Raw genomic sequence first — 18,863 nt, forward strand, 5'->3', positions numbered from 1 at the left:
CCTTTTGTCTTAGATCCTATAACATTCTGCATACAATACTGTTCTAAAGTTTGGAATCACTTGTCATGTTATTAGTTGTTATTCCATAATAACTAATATAATGTAGATTGAAATGTTATGAAATTGGCATCAAGTTAAGACATATTTTAAAAAATAGTAAAGGCTACTAAAGGGCACATATTGTATATTTTTCTTGTATTCAGTTTTTTCTGCTGAGGTCCACTTATGAGGTTTATTTGGGTTCATGTGCTTAAAACAGTCATCTTGAATTTATACATGACCATTTTCCAACCTATCTTGAACCTTAGAATGAAACAGGGTGTTTTTTGTTACTGTGCCTTTAAGACTGATATATGTAAATGAGCTCTGTTCTGCACTGCATTGCGCCTCATTCAAAAAGCAGTGCAGGCTGAAACACTACAGCTAAACTGCTGTAGGCTAAATAGGCAGATGAATCGAAAGCGTGCTGGTATTAGTGACGTCACTGAAACAGTGAATTCAAATTGAGCTGTTTTGCAGCATAGTTTTCATACATGGACTGTACAGACTCTTTCATAAACTCTTTTGTTTCAAAAAAGCGATATGAGCCCTTGAATAATAGCCTGATCCATTTGTGATCATTTCATGTCGATGCTTTTTGAATATGAGACATTTTGGATAAGAACTTTTTTGATAAGTTCATCCTCAATGCAAGTATTTCTCTGTTATTATGGAAGCGTTCTCTTTTTTCAATGCCGAGCTTTCCCTGTTATTATGGAATGATCTACAGCTCCATTCATGCTTTAAATGATCATAATTGCAAATTCTGATACTCTGCAATATTTTAAATGTATAGCATTATATTAGAATATAGTGTTTACATGTACCTGCAACACATTTGGTTTTATATTATTGAAAACAGTGATTCCAAACTTTTGAACAGCAGTGTATAATGTTTAACATCAATATTACAGCATTTACAGCATTTTGGTGTCTTACAAAAAATCCTTTTAAAGCTTTTTAGTTTATTCTATTTATATTTACAGGGACAATACACATGGATTAACATTTCTGCAAATGCGCCAGTTTAGCCAATATTCATTTTTAACATGAGCAGGTACAAAAGAACACTTTCAAAATGACAAACAGAACACATACAACATTACAGGACAACAAATATAGCACAACACCAGCTGTTAAAATGATTTACATACTATGATGATTCTTGATTGTTTTTCGCCATAATAGAAGCACTATGTTAGATTTTAGGCTAAAACTGAAAGAAGCAGCATTACTGAGTCAGAAGAATAAGAACAGGCTAAAATATGATGAGTGTGCGCTGCTGTGAGTCGCCCTGTAAAGCCTGAAATAGTCAGAGGCATCAGATCGGAGTTTTTTATGCCACATCGTTCATCTTTACATATTAATGTCACACACACATGCTCAAAAAACAGATATGGTTTGATATTTAGGTCTCAAATGCAAAATTAACTGATGAAGATGTGATGACAACAGTAGATAATTCACTCACATCCTCAGAAGTCGTGTCCTTCACCAAAATTTGACTGAGTTCTCTTTGAATTCCCTTTCAATCCTCAGATTCATCCTCTCGGGGAAGGGCTCCAAAGCACAACCCATGATACAAACAGTGTGTCCAAATTCAGGGGCTGGATCCTTGGAAAGACGCAGTCTACGAAGGTGTGTCCTTCGAAGGCTGCTTAGACCCGTGAAGGCTGAACCGAAATGAGACGGTCTGCTCTACGGCGGATTTTCTGTTTGCGTCACAGCCCCGCTGTTCCCGCCCTTACCGTTGCGCCACGAAACACCGCTCCTGTCAAGTTCTTTTAAAATTCTTTAAAGATGGAGCCAGAAAATTTGTTCCATTTTAGTTGTTTATTTTTTCATTTCTTAGAGCTGGAGATGCTTCACTGCTTACTTATATTTATATATATTTAACTTATATTTAAAAGTGAACTCTTCAGCCGCCGTTCGCTTCTCTGTTGATGCCATCATGTTCTCGAATCCTCGCCGACACGCATTGAACCTCGGGATATGTTGGCTGGCGAAGGATCCACCCATTGGATCCTTTGTTTCCATGGAAAAGAAGGACACATTTCTCAGCTGCATATGAAGGAGCCTTTGAAATGGGACAGTCTAGTCGCGCCACTGTGATGCAATCGGTCCTTCAAATGCAGCCTCCGAAGGACGCAGCCCCTGAACTGGGACACACTGAAAGTGTGCTTCTGCACATTGCATGCAGTTACACATTTCCACCAGAGAGGTCTCCAAATCCCAAAATCTACAGAGTGTAGCTTTGAATTAGTTAAAAAAAAGCCTCCTATATATCCCTACAGCTCATTCCCAGTGTGAGCTGCTCTTACTGAAAAAACTGACTATCCAGAGATTAAAAAATTTGAAGTAATATTGTCAACAGTAAGTAAATTGAAAAATTGTTTTGATGTAGTGTGAACAAAAACGTAGCTCTAAAATGACAACTTTACAGGAGTCACCCTAATTACTGATTACTTTTAATGTAAATTACTATAAATGGAGTTTATTACAAAATATTTTGGAGCATTTATTGGTCCATTCATCCTGAAATTCTCACACAGTGTAAAGGGCAGCTGGTGCTCAAGTGATGTAGAAGAATAAAATCTGAAAAAAATTGGACACTGATGATACTAATTCATGTAGAAATTATGTTCACATTTGAATCAAGTCAGTTAAATGCAGCCCCTTTTACAGAATGGCATGATAGAATAGAAACATGATACACATTTATATTTAAAATATAGTTTTATATATATTTTTTACTAGTATGGCTCTTTAATTCATATCCATTGGGTGACAGCATGACTGAAGTCGTAACCCTGAGGACCTCTTTTGTTCTCCGTAACCCCTGAAGCATACAGAAATAATGCTGTCCATTTAGCGGGATAATGAATCTGTCAGAGACAACCTGAGGACAAACACTTTCCCGTGAGAGAATAAAAGAAATGTGATTACAGGAAGAGAGTTTTTGGGGTGGGCCGAGACAGAGAGGGATAGAGGCAGAGGAAAGGAAGGGCCTAAAGGAATCCTCTCTGTCTCTGTTTCCCACCATTCCTGACTCGCTGTTTTTCTCTGTGTCCGTGTGTGTGTGTGTTTCCTGGAGTGCAGGGGGCAGAGACGAGGAAGCGTTCTCCAACGCTGAGCAGTCAGTTCAAACGTTCTCTGGAGCTGCTGATGCGCACGCTGAGCGTGTGTCAGCCTTTCTTCGTGCGCTGCATCAAACCAAATGAGTACAAGAAGCCCATGGTGAGTCCCACTGCTCTTATCTGTACATCTTACATCATAGATTACTAATAAAGCGATGCATTGAATGTACAGTCATGTGCAGAAGTTTGGGCGCCCCTACTTAAATGACATGTTTTGTTGATTTTATAAGTGGAAATAAGTTAACACACCCTCTACAGGAAACATGCTTAAAAAGGGCAAATTTTGCTGCTGTCAGAACAAAACCTTGTATCTCCACTTTTGTCGTTTTCCAGTTTTTGACATAATTTGAAAATGCCTGTTGTCCTTTACATTGTGTGTAAATTTCATAACGAATGGGCCAAAAGAAACGGCCCAAAATTACTTGGAAATACATCTGGTTCCATTGACTTACATTAACAGTAAAGTAAGTTTTTTCCTTCTCCTGTAAAATTACCGTTTTCGAGGTTTTATTCTGGCAACAGTGAAATTTTTATGTGCAGTTACTATTTTTTGTTGAAGTGAATTTAACATTTAACATTTCCAACAAAACATAAAAGGTGCCATAACTTTTGCACAGGCCTCATTTTATGTTTTATTTTCCCCCAATATGTTAAATTGAGCAAATAAACAGTAATTGTACATTGAAATGTGCAGAAGTGTGTTCTCTGTAGAGGATGTAGAGGAGCTTTTATTCTCTTAGAAAATCAACAAAACAACATTTGACCAGGGGTGCACAAACTTCTGCATATGACTGTTTAACCACTGAATAAATACTGAAGAACCCTTGAAAGACCCACTTTTTAACTGTGTAGTTATGAAGTGAAGGGCAAAATACAGGCCTTTACATTTAAGAGGCTTAAAAGTGTGCTATGGAAATGAAGTTGAAGCTGTTATTATGATTATTAGTATTGCTGTTATTACTAAGATTAAGATTAAGATTAAGTGACGCTTTTAGTCCCACAATGGGAAAATTTCACCTCCGCAATCTAACCCATCTGTGCAGTGAAACACCACATACACACTAGTGAACACACACACTAGGGGGCAGTGAGCACACTTGCCTGGAGTAGTGGTCAGCGCCAGGGGAGAAGTTGGGGGTTAGGTGCCTTGCTCAAGGGCACCTCAGTCACGTAGTTTAGGCTCAGGGGATCGAACCAGCGACCTGGTTCCCTAACCTCCAGCCCACGACTGCCCCCAGATGCTTACTGTGGGTCAGATGAAGTTATTCCCAGCTAGCAAGGAACGTTCCCTCGTAAGGTTACCTAGAAGTTCAAATAATGTTTAAAGAAAACCTTTTAATCTAATGTTCAGAGAACGTTTTAAGGATGTTTAGCATTTCAAGTAATGTTCCAATAAGGTTGCATGTTAACTAAGACAACATTTGGGGGATGTTTTAAGGTTGTTGTCAGGGCAACAGATTATGTTGCATGATGATGTTTTTTTAAGGAATGTTCCCTACAAAAAAAAGCTTCCTGCTGAAAACATTAATAGAACATATGTAATATTCTCAGAACTAAAAGATTTCTAGCTGGGTTGGCGAATCAAAGTGCATCCGTCAGCATGAATATTAAACTTATAAACTAACAAGAACTTCAGATTTGTTGAAAATGTAGCTTTGGTGTTGCTGTTTGAGTTTCTTTGCACAGTCAATTATTTAAAGGCGTGTTTGACGTTTTCCTCCCCTCGCAGCTGTTTGACAGGGAGCTGTGTGTGAGGCAGCTCCGCTACTCCGGAATGATGGAAACGATCCGGATCCGTCGGGCCGGATACCCCATCCGCTACACCTTTGTGGAGTTTGTGGATCGATATCGCGTCCTGATGCCTGGAGTGAAGCCTGCATACAAACAGGTGAATGAAGAGACTTACTTACATGGTTTCTGGCCCTGTATGACGCATGGTGTCTGTAAAGATGAACAATAACATACACTCTTAAAAGAGATGGTTCTGCAAGGGTTCTTTAGTAATGAAAATGGTTCTATATAGAACCATGAACACTCACAGAACCCTTTGCATGATTAAAGAGTTCTTTGCGTTGTGCTGTAGATGGTTCCAAACGTGTAGTCTGATCTTCAGAGTCTGACCAAATCGGACTGAGCCATAAAACTGCCGCAATATCAAGTTCAGCTCAGTTTTGTCAGTTTTTGCCAGATCAGTATTAATGTTGTTTTGTTCCAGCCAGTCTGTAAAGCATCTTACAGCCCATTTAGTTTGGCGAATGGTGTTGGGTTCATTTCTGGCTGATTCCAGGTTGTTTAGCTGTTCTTCTGTCAGAGCTGCCGACTGAAAAGCTGCTCAGTGGTGATGACAGTTTGGGAATTTAGTGTAGTCTCATCTTCAGAGTCTGACCAAATCGGCTATCGGTCAAATGTGATCTTAAAAATGTCCATTTTCTGTTTGTGGCAAAGTAAGAAGTAAAAATGTTCAAATGTCTTGAGCGTCTCCTACAGCTGTCAAAGTCGTTGCTTAGCAACGGCATCTCAGCGGAGTGATACAGTGTTTGTGAAAAAAAACGTGATGTTATGGCGAAATATCAGCACAGTTAGAACGCTTCTCAACCAATCAGCTTGCATGGCCGGAACTAACTGTTGCATAAATGGTGGTATAAACTCTCAGTACTTGTTAACTTGATTAGCCTTGTAGCTTCGGTGCAAAACAAAAGAAGTAACCTTCAGACACCAAACACAATAAAGTTCATTTTTACTCAACTGTTGCTTCAAACAGATTCACTCTGAACAGATCAAAGTCTGTCAAAGATCTGACAATGTTCATTGTGCTGGTATACAGGATTATACAGGATTACCTTACAACCCCATGTGTCAAACACAAGGCCCACAGGCCAGGTCAGGCCCGTGGTGCAATCCTATTCGGCCTGCAAAATTATTTCAATTTTCTGTTAACATTAGCCCATTTCAACATGCGCTGCACTACAGTTCCCAGCACGCACTGCAACGTAATGTGTCCTCCCGCCCCCTCCCCAACAGCAATCTAAGGGACAGCACCACAAAAACAAACAAAAAAAGGTGGCAGGTGTCCAGTTCAAGCGAATGGGCAGTTTTAAAAACCTGCTGTACACTGGGGACATTTAAAGGGGTTTACTTATCTGCAGCTAATGTGGTTTATTGTTTTATATAAAACTATTTTGAACCGTTTAAGTATTTAGTGCTAGTGCCTATTTTTGTTTTCGTTGTAGTTTTGGCATATTTTTAACAAGTTATGGCAAAATGATAAGTAAAAATAATATAAAAACACAGCTGCCCACGGATCTGTTGAGGTTTTTTAATATGGCCCCTTTAGTGGTTGAGTTTGACACCCCTGCCTTACACTGTCCACTGACGAGAAACGTCCGTTCTAATATTCTGTAGTTGTTTGTGGTGCTGCGAGACCTTTGTATGACTAAAGCACACCAAGCTGATGTAAGCGGTCATGTAATGGTCACGTAAGTGCCAATTCATCCTGCTTTTTGTTTGCTCTCTTCAAGGAGGACCTGAGAGGGACCTGCCAGCGGATTGCCGAGGCCGTCCTTGGCAGAGACGATGACTGGCAGATGGGAAAGACCAAAATTTTCCTGAAGGTATTCCGGCCAAGCGCCTCCCAGCATTACATCACACTTCCAGGAACTAGTTATGGAAGTGGCTCATACTAATAGTGACCACGGTCAAACCTGTGTGAAGAGAGGGAGAGAGACAGAGAGAGAGACAGAGAGACAGAGAGACAGAGACATTTCATAATGAGAAGTGACAGTGCAGTGAAAGGGTCCCCCCACGTTTTAGTACATTAGTTTCATAGTAGATACATAGTTACTGAAAAATTTGTAGTAGTTCTGAATTATTCATTATATTTGTTGAATAATTTGTAGTAGTTGTTGAATAATTCACAATATTTATTGAATAGTTTGTAGTAGTTATTAAATAATTCACAATATTTATTGAATAATTTATAGTAGTTATTGAATAATTCATAATAGTCAATGAATAATTTCTCATAATTATTGAATAATAATAGTTAATGAATAATTTGTAGTAGTTATTGAATAATTCATCATAGTTACTGAATAATTTGTCATAGTTACTGAATATTTAATAGTAGTCACTGAATAATACAAATTGGTTACTGTATAATTCAAAGTAATTATTAAATATGTCATAATTGTTACAGAATAATTTATAATTGTACTGAATAATTTGTAGTAATTATTGAATAATTCATAGTAGTTACTAAAAAATATTTTAAGCTCAGTAACCAAACCAAAAGGTATTGGGGCTTAATTTTCATTACTTATGATTAATATATCGCCACTGTCAGAAGAAAACCTCGTATCTCCATTTTTGACATTTTTCAGTTTTTGACATAATTTGAAAAATTTCGTGATTAATGGACCAAAAGAAATGACCCGAAATTACTTGGAAAGTAAGTCTGGTTCCATTGACTGAAGTAAAGTAGGCTTTGTCCTTCTCCTGCAACATACATTATTCATAATGATGAAATTATGACACTGAGGGTTTCTCATCAAAGAGCTGGACACAAGCGTGGAAATGTCTGCTCAGTGTTGTGTTAGTTATGTGGTCATGTGCTTCTCTCTGCCAGCAAGATCGTGTTTTGTGTTTTGCCATCCGGAAAGAAACCCAAAGCACAGGTCAGAGGTCAGCAGAGAGTTTGTCCGTTGCCCGGGTTTTCCACGCTGGAGTGCTTTATCAGGCCTCTCAGCTCACAGCAACAGGAAACCCCCTCAGCAAGAGTAAAGAGAGGGCACTGCCAACACTTCCTAACAGGAAGCGACAGCATCAGAGCAGGATCATGGGAGATGTTCTACAAATCAATCAGGAGCTGCTTCTAAACGCGTCTGATTGTTATTTATCCGTACTGTTTTTCATGGAGAGTCCTGTTCATTTGTCATGTGTCCTGCACTCTGGAGTCCAGCAGGGTCTCCACTGCGATGATGAGTGTTTCGCTGTGTTTGACAGGATCATCATGACATGCTGCTGGAGATCGAGCGAGACAAGGCCATCACTGACAAGGTCATCCTCATCCAGAAAGTAGTCCGGGGTTTTAAAGACAGGTACGACCAAACGCGTTTACTCTTTTATTTCATTCATTGAAAGAAAAAAGTTATCCAACACCAACTGGCCCTGTGTGAAAAAGTAATTGCCCCCTTAGTGGCCAAATTAAGCACAGCAAGGCATGTTTTTTTTATTTAGCCATTTCATGCGCAAAGGCAATTGCATGTACTTTTATCAAATAAATAAAAGCAAAAGGAACATCAAAAGGAAAAATAGACGAAGTCCTCAAAAATAAAAAAAAACAACAAAAAATACTGTAAGACAGTAAAAAGTGCTATAGCTTAAATATCTGAAACAAATCATTAAAAGGATGAACTAAGTGCATAAAAGCAAGATCAAAACACGAAAAGAAACTGAATACAAAGGGTGTACGTTATTAAATGAAATCAATTCTGCAAAGAATACTAAATACAGATGGTCTACAGATGTTTGTGCCGGTGGAGGTGGCTGATTTAGGAGGTTATTTACCTATAAAAAAAATGACTTTTAATTTTACCTGACCCATAACTATGTTCATTTAAAAAAAAACATCAGTGAACACGTACGCATTTAACAGATTTACATCTATATGTATCTGGCAATATCAATTAACAGTATTATTTTTGTGAGCACCACAGTGTTACAGCATTAACCAATCGAATGAATGAATGACGAATGAATAAATAAATAAAAATCCAGTGTGAAAAGTCTGCGTTAAAGTCTTCAAAACACTGAAACATGAATCATCAGAAGAAAAACAATTAAAATGTTCGTATTAAAATGTTTAAGCCTTTTCTAACTTTTAGTTACTGATCCCATGATGCTGTGCGCTACAGCTCATGGTAAAACTTTAAAATTTGCTGTATTATTATAGAAAATATCTTGATTTGGTTACAAAGAGAAAGATAAATGCAGTATTTTATTGTGAAAAATGTTTAAATATGGTGAAATCTTGGCTGTAATAATAATAATAATAAGCAGTGTACGGTCCCCAGTAATGGAAATAATAACTGCTGTGTTCACACATACACACACAATCTAAGCTGCTTATCCTTCTGTGTCACGGTCGGGTGCTGAAGCCTATCCCAGTGGTCATTGGGTGGAAGACGGGAAACACCCTGGACAGGTTGCCGGTCCATCACAGGGCAGACAGACAGACATATACTGTACATTCACACCTAGGGGCAATTTAGCATGTCCAATTGGCCTGACTGCATGTCTTTGGACTGTGGGAGGAAACCCACACGGGGAGAACATGCAAACTCCACACAGAGAGGACCCTGGTTGACCGGCCGGGGGACCGAACCCAGGCCCTGCTTGCTGTGAGGCAACAGTGCTACCCACTGCACCACAGTGCTGCCCTGCTGTGTTCATACCACTATTATTCTTTTTAACAGATCCAACTTCCTTAAAATGAAGAGAGCAGCTCTGATGATCCAGAAAACTTGGAGAGGTTACTACTGCCGGAAGAACTACGATGCGGTGAGTCACGATGAACTTCGCAGTTAATTCTCTGGTTTCCTGGAAGCCTCATCAGGGACTTATTTGCGGTGCAACGTTTGACTGTTGAAAATCATTTTGAGTCTACATTCAAGCTTAATCCGGGTCTGGGAAACCAGCCCAAAGAGCAACTGCTCACAGTAATTTGACTATTCACAGGCTCTTGAGCTGCCTGCCATGCTGATGTCCCTGTGTGCCTTCCTGTCCTGCAGATGCGTGCTGGCTTCTCTCGGCTCCAGGCCCTGTATCGCTCGCGGAAGCTCTATCAGACGTACCATGTGGCCCGGCAGAGGATTACACTGTTCCAGGCCCGCTGCAGAGGCTGCCTGGTGCGCCGTGCCTTCAGGCACCGCCTCTGGGCTGTTATCACCATCCAGGCCTACACCAGGGGCATGATCGCCCGCCGCCTCTACAAGAGACTCAAAGGAGAGGTAAAGCAGAGGACCAGAATAAAAGTACTTTGTGTTGGTCTTAGGCACCTAAGCACATTATTAAAAGCCAGTTATCTTAGCAATAATTTATAAAAACACCATATATTACTGGAATAAAAGCAAATAAACATGAACATTGTAAAAAATACTGTGCAGGTACATCTTTATTCATCAAGGTACAAACGATGTAAAGTTCCCTCAAAGGTATAACAATGGATTTAAGGTCCAATTGGGCACCTTAAATGTTTTTTTTTCCCAGGGGAAATGGACATATTGTACTTTTTCATAACCTAATGTTTTAAAACAGAACAATAAAAATAAAAAAGCCTGGAGTAAAGACAGAGTGTGTAGTCTGTACAACTTAAAAATGTACTATGATTGGAATGGATTATGGTACAGTTATGTTCCCTGACTAAAGGTACTGAGATGGACCCTTGAGGGTACCATGCCAGTGACAAGAGGGGACCTGCCACAGTGACAGTTGGATCTATATTAAAAAAAAAACGTTTGGATCTATATTTTAAAAAGTTTGGATCCATATTAAAAAAGTTTGGATCCATATTAAAAAAGTTTGGATCCATATTAAAAGAAAGTTTGGATCCATATTAAAAAAGTTTGGATCCATATTAAAAGAAAGTTTGGATCCATATTAAAAAAGTTTGGATCCATATTAAAAAACTTTGGATCCATATTAAAAGAAAGTTTGGATCCATATTAAAAAAGTTTGGATCCATATTAAAAAACTTTGGATCCATATTATTTTTATACTTACATTTATTGTAATGTAAGTATTTTTTAAAATAAATGGCTTTTTAAATCTAATTTACCCAGGTGTTCTTAGTATATTTTCATAGTATATTACCATTAAAATTTTTGGAAACAATATTTTTCAATAATATAAAACCTATTTGGTTGCAGATAAATGCATACAATGCCTCTATTATGCTCATCTTTCAACTTTACAGGTTTCAATTACTTAATAGGAAGCTAGAAAGAAAAAATGTTAGATTAATGAACAGAGCTGCACAGTGTAAACGGGGTAGCCAGTCAGAACAGAGCTCATTTACATATATTAGTCTTATAGGCACATAAACAAAAACAGTCTGCAATAAAACTTATAAAAAAGTAATAAATATGAATAAATAAATATATAAAAAATGTATTTCAAGTGGTGATTAAATCTCAAGGCCAATAACTTAGTATAGTATTTAAATCTACATTGTTCAAGTAATTATTGCATTGAAAACTACAAAGATTATTAAAATTATGAGTGATTCCGAACACCTGAAGGGTATTGTATCTGACCTCACTCAGCTCGATCTCTTTTACTCTCTCTCTTTCCACTCATCCTCTCTTCTCCAGTACCGGAGGCGTCTGGAGGCAGAGAAGATGCGTCTGGCTGAGGAGGAGAAGCTGAGGAACCAGATGAGCGCCAAGCGGGCCAAAGCTGAGGCGGAACGTAAACACCAGGAGCGTCTGGCCCAGCTGGCTCGGGAGGACGCCGAGCGGGAGAAGAAGGAGAAAGAGGAGGCGCGCAGGAAGAAGGAGATGCTAGAGCAGATGGAGAAAGCACGCCATGAGCCTGTGAATGACTCAGACATGGTGGATAAGATGTTTGGGTTTCTGGGTACCACCAATTCCTTCCCTGGGCAGGAGGGCCAGGCGCCGGCCGGGTTTGAGGTGAGAGAGTGAGTGAAGAGTGCTCACTTTTGGTGAGACTAGTCCTGTCTCAATTTGCACTAAACAGAAACGACTGCATGGTACCTCGTGCCATTGAATCACACCTCCATGCAAACAGCCTTAAATTTTAAAGGGCCCAAATCATGGAAAACAGAATTTCCCTCACTTAATTGAAATAAAACAGTTTGATGCAGTATGTAAACCATTTTAAAGTTTTAAAACATCTATCCAGTCCATAAATGGAAACTAAGCTGCAAACTCTTTTTGTGATGTCACAGAAACAATGCATTTATGTATATATATATATATATATATATATATATACACACACACACACACACACCTATTTTAGTCTATAGCAGTGAAGCCTCGCCAATTTAAGCTGAAGTTAGAGAAGTTAGAAGGTGCGTTTCAGTACAGACTACTTTCTGAAAGAGGCACAATACAGGGCAGCCAATCAGAACAGAGCTCATTTACATATATTAGTCGTAAGGGCACATGAACAATAAAACAGCCAGTTCAGTTCTAATGGATAAAGCGAGGTTGGAAAATGGTCATGTAAAAAGTTATTATGACTGTTTTTATACCCACACAAATATTATATGTAAACCTCTTATAAAAAATATATATATATATATATATATATATATATATATATATATATATATATATATATATATATGTGTGTGTATATATACATATATATATATATATATCAGAAGTAAGATATAGGCCATTAAAAATGGATGTGTGTATTTCGTGCTTTAGGACCTGGAGCGCACTCAGAAGGAGCTGGAGGAAGAGGATCTGGATGAAGCTCTTCCTCTGCCTGAGGAAGAGGAGGAGGACCTGTCTGAGTATAAATTTGCCAAGTTTTCTGCCACCTACTTCCAGGGCACCAGCACACACACTTACATGCGCCGTCCGCTCAAACAGCCTCTGCTGTTTCACGAGGACGAGGGTGATCAGCTGGTATGTAAACCCTGAATCTCCCTTCTTTGATTACCAGGCAATATAACACAATACACTGTAATGCAATGTGCTGAAAAAAGGAAGACCAGAGAAATCAATGTCTTCTGTGTTGGCCAGGCGCCAGGGAGTCTAAAATTAATAAGTTCCTAAGGAGCTTATGTGCAAAATCATAATTTATAATCCTTCTTATACAGGAAAATGAACTCTTTCTCAACACAGAATGATAAAAAATATTTTAGCATACCATAACTGTGCGAAGACAAACAAGTATCTCCAGAATGGCAACTTTACAGGAGAGAGGAAAAATAGGTAACACTTTCTATGAATGTCGCATTTGTAAGCATCTATAAACACATTTATAACATGTTATAATGTATTCATAAGGCATTATAAACGTGGGTATAAATATTTATAAAAAGAATTACACTGAATAACTATAGCCATGTTTATTATACATTATGAATTGTTAATATAATGCATTATAAATAGTGTTAATAACATGTTATACTGTCAGTGCCAAAGAAGTCAGTCCCAGCTTGGAGAGCGTAAAGTAAAGACAAATACCAAGCTAACGGTGGTGAACATTACCTTTCCCACATTGGGTAAAACACTGATGGCAGCTCTAGTTTAAACTCTGACATTTGAAGCCTGTAATGTGCTTTACTGTGTATGTTTTAGTGTTTCAGTAAATCCTTCAGTAAATACTTCAACTTGAAGCCTCACTCTGAACACTGGAGGAGGCTTTAGTACAGTACGCTTCACTTTACTTAGAGAGGACAAATACAACTTATGAGCTCTTATAATTTATGATTAGTACTTATAATGTAGTATGTTAACAATTCATAATGCATAATAAGCATGGCTATAACGTATAATGCATTTTTATAAATATTTATAGCCATGTTTATAATGTCTTATGAATGCATTGTAACATGTTATGAAAGTGTTTATAGATGCTTACAAAGGTGACATTTATAGAAAGTGTTACCGAAAAATGTTCTTAACTTTTAATGTAAAGGGATTTTCAATTTTGGAGCATTTCTATTGGTCCATTCATCATGAAATTTTCACATAATGTAAAGGGCAGCTGCTGAGCTCAAATGATGTAGAAAAATAAAAACTGCACAAAATGGATATATATGTTTTTTTGTTCACAGCAATATATTTAAGCACAAAACTGCAGTTGTAGGACTTTTTTTTACGTTCTTCTTTAATCACCACAATAAGAACATGTACAAACACAGGAATTTTAGTTGCAGTGTTTGGAGGTATAAAAGATAATAAAAACTGCATATTCAGCATATATTCATATTTAATACTACACATAATTCAGTAATACTTTAGCTATAGGACTTTCTAACAGTAACTTATGCCCATGCATGACATCAGTGACTGCAAACCATGTTACATGGCCAATGAACTGATCTGCCCATCAGCCGATCAGCATTCAGTAGCAGTAGTCCCCACCAGTCAGCACTCAGTAGCAGTAATTCTAGCCTCATACTGGCCAAAACCTTTTTGCTGTAGAAATACAGAAATTCATTTATTTTTTTAATGTAAGTTCCTGCTTGAGTGGCTAGAAACGTTTAGTTTTTCGCTTGTAGTCGTTTAGCTCCATTCACCTCCATTCATTGAGGACTTCCTCGTGGGTGCTCTCCAGCGTTCAGCAGCCATGTTTTTGGTGTTGTAAGGGGAATAGGAGATGACCAGAGTCCCTTTAAACTGGCTCTGGCAATACATTGAATTTACGTGATTCAAACTCAAAGGCAAGATATATAATATTATTGATTAATGTAATAATTATGTACACATTTGAATCAAGTAAAGATGGTGCATTACCTCTTTCAGTGTACTAGGTGTGCTTTTTGTTTGTGCACATTTTGCATCAGATTGTATCGAATGAGAATGTTTGTTATTGGGATGGTCAGCTCTGCTCAGTGTTTGTGGTGAGTGGGTTGTGGGTGAGAGGTTTTGGTTCTGTGTCCTGCAGGCTGCGCTGGCGGTGTGGATCACAGTCCTGCGCTTCATGGGTGACCTTCCAGAACCCAAATACCACACGGCCATCAGCGACGGCAGCGAGAAAATCCCCTGTCATGACCAAGATCTACGAGACACTGGGCAAGAAAACCTACAAGAGAGAACTGCAGGCCCTGCAGGGCGAGGGAGAGGTGAGGGGACAGGGGGACGTGTGAAGGTGTGAAGTAAACAAAAATGATGAGTCATAGAGGAAGATTGAACGAGGATGTGGCAAGACGGAGTGCTGTAAGTGAGATATTGGCACTTGTTCTGTAAACGTGGGCATGAGGCCGAAGGCAGAGTAGATCAGCACACTAGTGTCAGTATCTCACGGAGCTGAAGAATCTTGAGTGCATGATTGAGATTATACCATATATTCATCATTGATATTGATTATTTAAGACTATCGTAACATAAAAACGGCAGAAAAGAACGTTTGTTTACATTCTGCAAAGAAAAGTAGTTTCATTAAAGCCCCATGAAACCTAAATCTGATTTTCTTTCTAAGAAGGTTCATTCTGTTCTTGTGGGCTCACAACATATACAAAGTATGTCCAGTTAATGACCTTCCAATCAAACAAATGGCCAGTCTTCACTTTTTTTGATGTAAACTGGGTGGTCCTGATTTTGGGTAATGATTTGAAAGATCACCGATGCAAACTTAGGCAAGAAGATAAAGTAATAATGTTGCTTTTGAGTATTTGAGTGCTTTAGTTATTTGCATGTATAATCATTAAAGAATACCATCAGTGTCCACTTTATTATTAGACACCCTACCTTGTACTTAAACTTGACCACTTTATAAACCCCACCTACCTTATAGCTCCACCATATAGGACTGTAGCCCATCTGTTGATTCTCAGTTTATCAGCTTCCTCTACCACATTCATTATTGGTCAGTTTCTGACCAAAGGACCACTCTTGTCCAGTCTTGTCTTATTTGAGTGGTGGTCCATTCTCAGCGCAGCGGTGACACTGAGATAGTATTGTATGCTGGTGCACATACACATCAGTGTTGCTGTACTGCAAAAAATTGCATCTTGTCAAGTGAAATTATCTTATTTCTAGTCGATATATCTAATATTTCTTATTTTTAGATGGTTTTGCATTTAATTATAAGATTATTTTGCTTATTTCTAGACATTTTTTACTTGTTTTCAGTAATTTTATTGAGTAAAATGGTCTCATTGTACTGGCAGATAATTTAGCTGCTTTCAAGCTCATTTATTAAAACCAGCAAAATTTTCTGCCAATATAGTGAGATAATTTTACTTAATGAAATCACTTAAAACAAGTAAAAAATGTTTGGAAATAAGTGAAATAATCTTAAAATAAGCTTACAACAATCTCAACAGGAGAAATATTAGATATATTGACTGGATTTAAGATCATTTTACTTGACAAGACACTATTTTTTGCAGCATGGAGTTTTTACATACTTCACTGTCAGTGTTTGGTTGAGAGTGGACCGCCACCCAAAAATATCCAACCAAGATCAACTCTATGGTGAGAAACTGGTTCACGAAATTGTGCATTAACAGATAAACTACAGTCTCTAACTGTCCACCAGCAAGTTGGAGCTATAAGAAAAGGGTTTCTGACAAAGTGGCCAGTTAGTGTTGTGTTTTAGGTCAACCTTTCCTGTAGTTGTGAGTGATTAAGCTTCATACATCTTGGTGTAGTATTTAATAGATGAACACTAAATACTGGTGTAATGAATTTGCATGTGACTAAAGATGTTATAGATTTGTGCGACCCCAGCAGCCAAGAATGTATGAAGTGGGTTTTATAAATCATGACTACCAGTCGATTGTGCTTTGCTGAATCAAGCTATTTTTCACATAATGTAACCAACTAACAGAAATTTTAGACTGTGAAACATTAACACTTTGAACACTCTGTTCAAATCCCATTGTGCACAACTCACTACAGCACTAACATCAGGGATGCTGAAGAGCTTCTGGCTGAGAAACATCAGAGGTTATACACCGATCAGGCATAACATTATGACCACCTCCTTGTTTCTACACTCACTGTCCATTTTATCAGGTCCACTTACTATATAGGTGCACTTTGTAGTTCTACAGTTACAGACTGTAGTCCATCTCTTTCTCTGTGTACTTTGTTAGCCCCCTTTTACCCTGTTCTTCAGTGGTCAGGACCCCCATGGACCCTCTCAGCGGGTACTATTTGGGTGGCGGATCGTTCTCAGCACTGCAGTAACACTGACGTGGTGGTGGTTTGTTGGTTACTTACCTGGCAGGGGCGACACCATGATCACGAAGGTGGTTCACCGAGGCTCGGCCATTGCAGTTCGGTTGTGCTGACCCTTGCAAATTCCCCAAATGCGGGAATCTCGACTGCATAATTTCTGGTAGTGGAGGACTGCGTTCACGCTCTCCCCTGACTTAGGGGTAGTTGGGGGCTGGAGGTTAGGGAACCAGCCTTGTAACCGGAAGGTCACCGGTTCGATCCCCTCAGCTGACAGTACGTGACTGAAGTGCCCTTGAGCAAGGCACCTAACCCCCAACTGCTCCCCGGGCGCCGTGGATAGGGCTGCCCACCGCTCTGAGCAAGTATGCTCACTGCCCCCTAGTGTGTGCGTGTTCACTAGTGTGTATGTTGTGTTTCACTGCACGGATGGGTTAAATGCGGAGGTCTAATTCCGATGTGGTCAGACACAGTTGGCTAAAAAGATTCATTTCATTTCATTAGTGTGTGTTGTGCTGGTACGATCAGACACAGCAGTGCTGCTGGAGTTTTTGAACACTGTGTCCACTCACTGTCCACTCTATTAGACACTCCTACCTTGTCAGTCCACCTTGTAGATGTAAAGTCAGAGACAATAGCTCATCTGCTGCTGCACAGTTTGTGGTCACAGGACGCTGCCCACAGGACGCTGTTGGCTGGATATTTTTGGTTGGTGGACTATTCTCAGTCCAGCAGTGACACTGAGGTGTTTAGAAACTCCAGCAGCACTGTCTGATCCACTCAGACCAGCGCAACACAAACTAACACACCATCACCACATCAGTGTTACTGCAGAGCTGAGAATGATCCACCGCCCAAATAGTACCTGCTCTGTGAGGGACCATGGGGGTCCTGACCACTGAAGAACAGGGTAAAAGGGGGCTAACAAAGTATGCAGAGAAACAGATGGACTACAGTCTGTAAAAAGTGCACCTATATAGTAAGTGGAGCTGATAAAATGGACAATGAGCGTAGAAACAAGGAGGTGGTCATCATGTTATGTCTGATCGGTGTACATTTATTTCATAGTTGCATTGCAGATAAATCAAGATAAATTAAGTGAATGTCTACTGACATATGGTACTTAACCATTTTCTCATTTTTACTGTTTCCATTACATTTCAGTACTGAATCTGGGCCTCTGTAGTGAGTCTTGCTGCTTCATGCTGCGGTCCAGCTGCTTCATGATTTATAAATTTCCTCCATGTCCCCCCCTCCCTCCTTCTTACAGAACGCTCACATTGACAGTCATAAGAAGAACAGTGTGCGTCACAAGCTAGTGTCCCTCACCCTTAAGAAGAAGTCAAAGATTACTGAGGAGGTGAGTTGGCAGTGTGGTTGCCATGGGAACGCGGTCTCATGATGACGCTCATGCAGGGTTTTTGGCTTTGTTCAGCTCTGTCTTACCTCGTAGAAGGCATAATTTCACCTTTGAACATTTCTATTTATATTCAATATAATATAGTGCTGTGAAGAAGTATTTGCCCCCTTCCCAGTTTCTTCTATTGCATATTTGCCACACTTCAGTGTTTCAGATCATCAGACTCCTTTTAATATTCGACAATGGTAACCTAAACACAAAATGCTGTTTTTAAATGATGATTTCATTTATTGAAGGAAAAATGCTGTTCAGACCCTACCTGGACCCATGTGAAAAAGTAATTGCCCCCTTAGCTACTAAATCAACTAGTTAACCAAATTCAGTTGATTATCGGGTTCAGTTTCACTGGTCACACCCGGGTATGATTACTGCCAGACCTGT

The 18,863-nt window shown here is 39.1% G+C and overlaps 1 protein-coding gene and 1 non-coding gene across 2 annotated transcripts in view; both read left to right on the forward strand.

Annotated features, from left to right (window-relative positions):
- myo7aa (myosin VIIAa) overlaps window positions 1-18,863 on the forward strand; it is a 69,583-nt gene that overhangs the window by 21,929 nt on the left and 28,791 nt on the right. Inside the window, 11 exon segments of the mRNA XM_036584922.1 lie at window positions 3,139-3,276; window positions 4,906-5,064; window positions 6,695-6,787; window positions 8,178-8,272; window positions 9,650-9,734; window positions 9,965-10,183; window positions 11,546-11,863; window positions 12,632-12,835; window positions 14,826-14,921; window positions 14,923-15,003; window positions 18,333-18,422. Coding sequence (XP_036440815.1) covers window positions 3,139-3,276; window positions 4,906-5,064; window positions 6,695-6,787; window positions 8,178-8,272; window positions 9,650-9,734; window positions 9,965-10,183; window positions 11,546-11,863; window positions 12,632-12,835; window positions 14,826-14,921; window positions 14,923-15,003; window positions 18,333-18,422 — 1,578 coding nt within the window.
- On the forward strand, window positions 17,100-17,257 carry LOC118818586. Its single transcript, XR_005008100.1, has one exon. It is a non-coding gene; the product is annotated as a U1 spliceosomal RNA (small nuclear RNA).

The sequence above is a fragment of the Colossoma macropomum genome, unplaced genomic scaffold, assembly GCF_904425465.1.
Source record: "Colossoma macropomum unplaced genomic scaffold, Colossoma_macropomum, whole genome shotgun sequence".
NCBI lineage: Eukaryota > Metazoa > Chordata > Actinopteri > Characiformes > Serrasalmidae > Colossoma > Colossoma macropomum.